The sequence below is a fragment of the Lathyrus oleraceus genome, chromosome 1 (assembly GCF_024323335.1).
Source record: "Lathyrus oleraceus cultivar Zhongwan6 chromosome 1, CAAS_Psat_ZW6_1.0, whole genome shotgun sequence".
Lineage (NCBI taxonomy): Eukaryota > Viridiplantae > Streptophyta > Magnoliopsida > Fabales > Fabaceae > Lathyrus > Lathyrus oleraceus.
In genome coordinates this window covers 157,240,607-157,249,072 of record NC_066579.1, presented here as the reverse complement: position 1 = coordinate 157,249,072, position 8,466 = coordinate 157,240,607, and the positions used below count along the sequence as shown (strand labels likewise).

At 36.8% G+C, this 8,466-nt stretch overlaps 1 protein-coding gene across 1 annotated transcript; it reads left to right on the top strand.

Annotated features, from left to right (window-relative positions):
- LOC127123727 (peptidyl serine alpha-galactosyltransferase) lies at positions 1-5,766 on the top strand. The gene is made up of 8 exons (XM_051053930.1): positions 1-634; positions 1,621-1,791; positions 1,918-2,161; positions 2,306-2,506; positions 2,842-3,320; positions 3,575-3,739; positions 4,465-4,708; positions 4,820-5,766. The coding sequence occupies exons 1-8, from the start codon at positions 345-347 to the stop codon at positions 5,483-5,485; spliced, it is 2,460 nt and encodes an 819-aa protein (XP_050909887.1). The 5' UTR covers positions 1-344; the 3' UTR covers positions 5,486-5,766.
- Positions 5,767-8,466: the final 2,700 nt, after the last annotated feature.

Genomic DNA, 8,466 nt, shown 5'->3' with positions numbered 1-8,466 from the left:
TATGATGAGGAAGGGACAGAAAATTCCAAAGCGTTGAAGATTAAACATGATTATTACATATACACGACACTACCATTACCAACTCTACACTCCCAATTTCAAGATTCAGATTACAATTATTAATTATTGAAAACTTCGTAGTTTATTGAATTCAATTTAATACAATAAATCATCATCTTCTTCTTCTGCCATCCCATAAATTATACTTTTTCCAAAACCCCCAAATTTTGACTCAACAAAACAAGTTCTTATGCATGTCGATGTAGATCAAACAACACCATGAAGTAAAATTCCGATCTTTGAGGCGACACCCATTTCGCATCTATCCTTGAAATCCAGCTACAATGAAGAAAGTTTTGATTTTGATGGTGTTAATGATGATGGGTATTGATTTTACAGAAGGGGTAAAGAAGGTATCTTGGAGGTTGCACACACTGTTTTCTGTTGAATGTCAGAATTACTTTGATTGGCAAACGGTTGGTTTGATGAATAGTTATAGGAAAGCTAAACAACCTGGACCTATTACTCGTCTTCTTAGTTGTACCGATGAAGAGAAGAAGAATTATAAAGGGATGCATTTGGCTCCAACTTTTGAGGTGCCTTCTATGAGTAGACATCCCAAAACTGGTGATTGGTAAGATGATGATGATACTAATATTAATACTAATGCTAATCTATCTAATCTATCTAGAACTGGTAATTCAGATGGAAAGTGTGTCTGGTGTTTGACATGTCTTACACAATGTTTTATAGGGATAGAATCTAGATGTAAGTGTCGTGTCTGGTGTATGTGTGGGTGTTTCATAGATGTTAATGCTAGTACTAATAATAATTATTGTTACTAGTGTTGAAAGTGAATGCTTTGGAAATTGGATTATGAAATGTACTAGATTGGTTTGTGTGGTTAATGGTGAAGTGATGTTAATGTGGTTGACTTTTTAAAGTCTTAATCCCTCTTTCCTAGGGGAGGGACCTTGGTAATCCAAAATTATGTCTAGAGGTATATAAAGTCGGATCAATAAGTGTTTGGCTATTGTTTTAGCCATAATTTGAATTTGGGTTCTCTCTGATCGGTCTCATTAATGTGATTGATCTTGGTAATTTGTTTTAATTATACTTGAAGTTTGTTTGATGTGTTTTTGTTTGTTTGTGTGTAGTGGTTATTTATAGTAGCAGCTATTGTTGTTCTTCCTAGGCATGCTTGGGGTTCAGGGTTTGTTATTTCTTGAAACTATATGTGCAAATGTTGTTGGGTTTGTGGCAGTGATGAAACTTTTCATGTGATTTTTGGTCTAGATTTGTGTGATTGAATTGTTAAATCTAATGTAGATAGGGTAATTATGAGCTGATTCTATGTAATTACGATGAATAGGGTAGCTCTGAGTCTTAGTATTTGAATAATGACTCTTTTATACTCCATCTGGTCGTATTTATTAAAAAAAAAGTTTGCTTTTTAGATATATTGAATGACTAATGCATCTGGACAATATATAGATCCGATACATTGCATATTCAATGAATCTAAAAGTAAACTTTTTCTTATAACTAGGACCAGATGGAGTATATAAAATCGTTTTCTCAAGATAGCAAAATGAAATAAATTTTCTGTCATCTATGCAGGTATCCTGCAATAAACAAACCTGCCGGGGTCGTACACTGGCTTAAATATAGTAAAGATGCAATAAATGTTGATTGGGTTCTCATTCTAGACGCAGACATGATTATCCGTGGCCCAATTTTACCTTGGGAACTTGGTGCTGAGAAAGGAAAACCTGTTGCAGCATATTATGGGTATTCAATAATTTCGTACTTGTTTCATATTGTATATGTATGTGAGTGTGTGCGCCTGCGATGTTTGGTATTGCATTTTCTAGTTCATGATTGAAACTTGTTATATATGCCAAAAAAATTCATCAGGTACTTAAAAGGTTGTGACAATATTTTGGCTAAACTGCACACCAAAAACCCGGAGTTGTGTGACAAAGTTGGCGGGCTTTTGGCCTATCATATTAGTGACCTACGGAAATTCGCCCCGTTGTGGCTTTCCAAAACGGAAGAAGTACGTGAAGATACGGAACACTGGGCAACAAACATAACTGGAGACATATATGGAAAAGGATGGATTAGTGAGATGTATGGATACTCTTTCGGTGCTGCGGAAGTGAGTAAAATACCGTAAATTATCACTTTAACTATTGATTTTGACTATTCGGCACAAGATCGGCATTTCAGCTTTCACTAATTGTTGTTTGTGTTTTATTGTTCTTTTTGTCTTCTCCTTTGGGTTCTTCTCTCTTGCTTGCAGATAGGACTTCGGCACAAGATTAATGATAACTTGATGCTCTACCCGGGTTATGTTCCTCAAAACGGAATTGAGCCGGTTCTTCTTCACTATGGGCTTCCATTTAGTGTCGGGAATTGGTCATTTGATAAACTGGCTCACCATGATGATGGAATTGTTTATCAATGTAACCGGCTCTTTCCAGAGCCTCCTTATCCAAAAGAGGTATGCAAGCGAAGTATACTTGTAGCACGAAACTCACGTGTTTAGAAAAAAAAATTGTTTCCACCTGGTCTACTAGTCTTGTAGGAGAAGAGAATCCCGCGTTATATTTGTAATTCGCTAATGCTCCGTTTGTTGTAAGCTATGAGGCACGAACACCAAAAATACGACACCGACACTGACACATTGACATTGGTAATAATTTGAAAAATATGAATAAATTAAACGTAATCACAAGTGTCAGTGTCGGTTTTCGTACTACGGAGGTTGTAAGTGTATATACATATGGCATCAGGATTTTCTAAGTTTTTATAATATTAGAAAGCATTTTATTGCAGTTATTAGAGTTGGAACTCGACGATAACCGAAGGCGAGGACTCTTTATAAGCATAGAGTGCATAAACACTATAAACGAAGGTCTTGTATTACTGCACGGAGCAAGCGGTTGTCCTAAGCCAGCGTGGTCGAAATACTTGAGCTTTTTAAAAAGCAAATCTTTTGCCGAACTAACTAAGCCAAAATACGTGACTCCTGCTACATTAAAAATGATGAATGAAGAGATCGTTAAAGCACCTGGTGATCAGGATGAGGGAAAGCTGCATCCCAAAATCCACACACTTTTTTCCACGGAATGCACGACGTACTTTGATTGGCAAACTGTAGGATTTATGCACAGTTTTCGTTTGAGTGGACAGCCCGGAAATGTAACCAGACTACTTAGCTGCTCCGGCGAGGATTTGATGAAGTATAAAGGCCATGATCTGGCTCCTACTCATTATGTCCCTTCTATGAATCGACATCCATTAACAGGAGATTGGTAATTGTTAAGTTCTTTTGAGCAGCTTCTCTTAAAAATTACTTTTGATGGATGATTTATTTTAAAGTGATTTTCATTATGGTAAACAAGCTCGAAATAGTTTCTGCTTTACTTAGAAATATCTAAAATAGTATCTAAATTATTGAATGTCAAAATCACTTTTTTTTTTAATTTTATAATTTGTAACAAACATGTCCTAACGTTTGTAGCATCATTCTATTATAGAAAATGATAGTTCTTCTGTTTTATTTTAGGTATCCAGCAATTAATAAACCAGCTGCAGTTCTTCATTGGCTTAATCACGTAAAAACCGATGCTGAATACATAGTGATTCTTGATGCTGATATGATCATGAGAGGCCCAATCACACCGTGGGAGTTCAAAGCTTCCCGTGGCCATCCTGTTTCAACTCCTTACGAGTAAGCCTCGTGTGACTTGGATGTGACTTGGATTTATGTTTATGAGACCTGCAAATGTTGATTTAAACTAGGGGTGACAAAACGGGTCTGGTGACATGCCCGTTTTGCCTGCATTTTTTCGCAGGGGGTGGGCTAAGGTTTTAGGTTCACACCCTCTAATATGCCCGTGCCGTTTTTTTTCAGGCACGGGCATTAAGATGAACTTTTTAATTTTTGGGCTTTAATTGTGCTGTACAAGCGGCCCCGTCCCGCCCTCATTTTTTCGCAGGGCGGACCAAGGTTTTAGGCTCGCACCCTCAATTATGTCCGCTCCGCCCTATATTTTTGCAGGCTTTTGAGGGGTGGGCCTAAACTGAGCAGGCTTTTGAGGGGCGGGCCTAAACTGAGCAGGCATATCCGTATCCGTTTGCCATCCCTAATTTAAACCAGTGTTGTTAAATAGAGGAGGTAGCAGCGCTATAGTGTTACAATGTGACAGAATTTGAAAAAATCGCTTTTGTTCTGCAATACACTATTTAGTGTTAAATGTTGTCAAATATTGACTATATCAGCTCTATAGCGTTGTTGCTGAGCGGAATTTCACGATTGACAACGCTGATTTAAACACAGTGTTGATGACTGCAGTTTTCATGGTTGCAAACATATAGGTCTCTATTTTGATGTCTGTTTTATCGATATTTTTCAATTTGACGACTAGTCTGTATTCTAACAATCTCACATGCCAGCTACCTTATTGGCTGTGACAACGAACTTGCAAAATTACATACTAGCCATCCCGAGGCCTGCGACAAAGTTGGTGGTGTGATCATTATGCATATAGATGATCTCCGGAAATTCGCAATGCTATGGCTGCATAAAACCGAGGAAGTTCGAGCTGATAGAGCTCATTATGCAAGAAATATCACAGGAGACATATATGAATCCGGATGGATCAGTGAGATGTATGGCTACTCGTTTGGTGCGGCCGAGGTAATATGTTTTTTTACATTCTTACCATGATGCATACTTGGCGCAGTTGTTCATTTTATTGCGGATGTCGCAATATTAGTTATAACGAGTGATGTTATTGGTTTGGCGCAGTTGAAACTAAAGCATACAATAAGCAGTGAGATACTGATATACCCGGGATACGTTCCTGCGCTGAACATCAAATATCGAGTTTTTCATTATGGATTGCGATTCAGTGTCGGGAACTGGAGCTTCGACAAAGCAGAATGGCGAAAGGTTGACATGGTCAACAGATGCTGGGCCAAGTTCCCAGATCCTCCGGATCCCTCAACTGTTGATCAAGCTAATCAGGATAATTTCCGACGTGACATGCTCAGCATAGAATGTGGAAAAACCCTTAACGAAGCGCTCGAAATTCATCACAAGAAGAAGTGTCCTACTGCTGATTCGATGTTGATTTCAAAAGGCGATGAGAAAACAGAAGAAAGTGGAACTTCGAGTGAAATCGGCAACACCGACGCAGGTATTACAATAACTAATCGCGTCACAGCGACAAACCATTCAGAGGAATTAGTGAGTGATCAGAAAGATGAGATTCCAAGTTCATTCAGGTTTTGGGTTGTATTCTTGTGGGCATTTTCTGGATTCGGTTTCTTGGTCGTCGTTTATGTAGTGTGTACAGGTCATAGAAGAGGGCGAACAAGGATGAAACATCATAATAGAAGGAGAAGAAGCTCGAATGCAGCATTCATGGATATCAATGGACGCGATCGGCACGGCCGTGATGTTGATTTATAAACAATGTGCTGCTCTTTTTTCCGTTCTCACGCTTAACGCGGGTTGGTCTGAATTTTAAGATTGCCATGCAAGGATCACAAGGTTAGAACTTAGAGAGCATGTTTGTGACATCATTCTACAAAGCAAGTCATTTTGAGAGTTCTTGATTGAGAAATTTGTAAAGGGAATATATATGTCTTCGTTTTCTTTAATTTGAGAGTGTTTGTATTATTTTGTACCAAAGAATCATAAGGACTTAGCAATGTAGAACATAAAGCTGAAACCTACACGTTCAAACTCAACTTTTTGGCTTCTGACAAAGTGGTAATAACCTATTGAAATTCACACACAAGATTTAGGATTCGAGCCTTGGTGTTGACTTCTAACTTAACAATATAGTTCTTGACAGTTGAGTTAGGATTTGCAGACGCAGACAAACTCGATTTGAATTTTTTTCTTACAACAGTGAAATATTATATACATGTGTCAGATCAATGATAAGAGTTTGGTATGATCTCAAAGAAGTTCATGTCTTCCAAAGACAATTGTAAAATGGGTTTTTAATGTTATTTTAATTAATAATATTTCATTTCTTTTCTAATATTTTTATTATAAATATTGTATACTTTCCCTTTCTGGTTTGTCACAATAAAAAGTCTTTAAGTGCTGACATATATTATTCAGGAAACTTTTATAAGGATCATATCCTTATGTTTACTTCATGTAAGAGCTCACTTTTAACAGTAAAATGGAGTTATGTGAATTTTAAAGTTCAACATTGCCAAATAAAAATTATTCTGTCAAGATTTAAACTACTCCCTCTCCATTGTAATCTCAGAGAATCCAGTTCCATTCTAGATCAATGTAAGGACACTTTTTTCAATGAAATTGATGGTTTCTGTGTTGAATTTTTCACCTAAAGTTTACTTTATTCCATTGTCAATCCTAAAGGGAAAAATATTTTTTACACCATTAGAATTTTTTTTGCTAATTGTTAGTGGATTATGAAATAGGACTTGTTACGGTGGGTTTGAGTTTTCGGTGTGGTGGAAAAGGAGAGTTAATTTACAAAGTTAACACTTCAAGGCACAAGTCAATGAGAGAATGAGAAGTGATGTGAGAATGAGAATAAATTTGAATATCTAAGAATGACGCGCTTTTCCTCTTATATAATAGAAACAATTATCATTATAAAGTGTGGATAGTGGCGTGGATCACGGTCAACCATCAGATGGATCTGGACGGTCAATAGGACTCTTGTACATGGAATAGTGATTTCGCCTTACTATTAGGCCTTTTGTCTTGGCCTTCGCAAGAAATCGCTAAGCGAATTATGGCGGTTCATTACTTCTTGATTAAGATACTTCAGAGACAAAGAAATGTTTACTTGCTAAGCGAGAATGGGCGACATGCTAAGTGAAGTATGACGACAAAGACAACTTGCAGATGAGCTTACTTGACTAAGGGGAAAATAAAGTAGGTGCGATAAGCAAACTACAAACCTCACTTAGCGAGAACCAATTAGAACCTTATAAGAAAACTTGTGGTGGATTCTTGGTTGTTCTACTAGAAGCACATTTGATACCAAACTCAAATAGGAAAGGAAAATAGAGGAAGATTGAAGGAGGAAGCGTTGTCGGAGAAATCGTCACAGATGTCATTCAACTTCTTTCTTCTAAGTCTTAATTGTAAAGTTTAGATGAGTAAGCATAGCTAATTTAGCGTATTCTGATCATGGTGTTCTATGTAATTTTTCTTATACTTTAATATTGATGAATTCTCCATACTTAATGCTTGTTTAAGAGTAGCTACCTAAAATATATTTTTATGGTTTGACTTGATATTTGAAAGGTACTTATCATTACTAGATCCAAACTTTTCATCTACTATATGCTAAATTCAAGAGATAGATTTAGGTTTAATATCCGCATGAACTATCGAAGCTTAAAGCTATCGTATTGGTTAATAGGTTACGAAATTGTCTATTAGGTAATACAATTGATCTCAAGTTATTGACTTAGACATGAGCTATGACGAGGAGCGATTGTGATAATATTAATAGTTGATTAGAATTGCATATTACTTATCAATGATAATACAAAAGGATATATCAATGAAATCTAACCCTAGTAAGTTTTTTCAAGTGTTAATACCAAAGCTCAATTTAATTTTTGTTATCTCAATTTCACAAACAAACAAACAAACTTTGATAAACCATCCTTAAAGGAGGGGAAAAGGTGGATCATTGACAAGTTCAACAATAGTAGTGGCGGTTTGCCGTTGGACGACGAATCGAGTGGTTTTAGATGCCACTAGGGTTGATGATTTGAAAAAGACCAGTCGGAAATAAGGTCAAAATTCGAGGAGGAAGATCGAGAAGAGGAGATATGAAGCTTTGAAAGAGGAGATATGAATTTTTAGATCAGAGGAGATTTAAACGTGAAGATTGAGAAACGAATATCTGAAGCTCTGAGAGATTTGATATGGATTTCTGGATCGCAAGAGATCTGGACGTGAAAACCCATAGGAATTAGATTTCGATTTCTACATAAGGCGCAACTGTTCCACGGAGGAACCAGAAATGTACGATGGATTGATGAAGTAGTGCTTATACGATAGACTTGAGTTTCCAGTGCGTGTTGACATGCAAAGGTAGCACTTCAACACTCAAGTCAGTGAGAGAATGGAAAGTGATGTGAGAATGATAATTAATTTAAATACACGAGAATGATGCATTTTTCCGCTTATATAGTAGAAACGATTATAAACAGAAAGCGTGGAGTGAGACATGGATCACGGTCAGCCGTCAGATTGATCTGGATGATCAGTAAAACTGCCATACACGAAATCGCTTACTCAAAGGGGAAATATAGTCTACATGTTTTGCCTGTTTTATTACCTTCACCTTACTATTCAACCTTTTGGCTTGGGCCTTGTAGAAGGCCAAAAACACTAATACTATTTAACATATAATTTTTTTAGGGTATTTTATCCTATGCGAT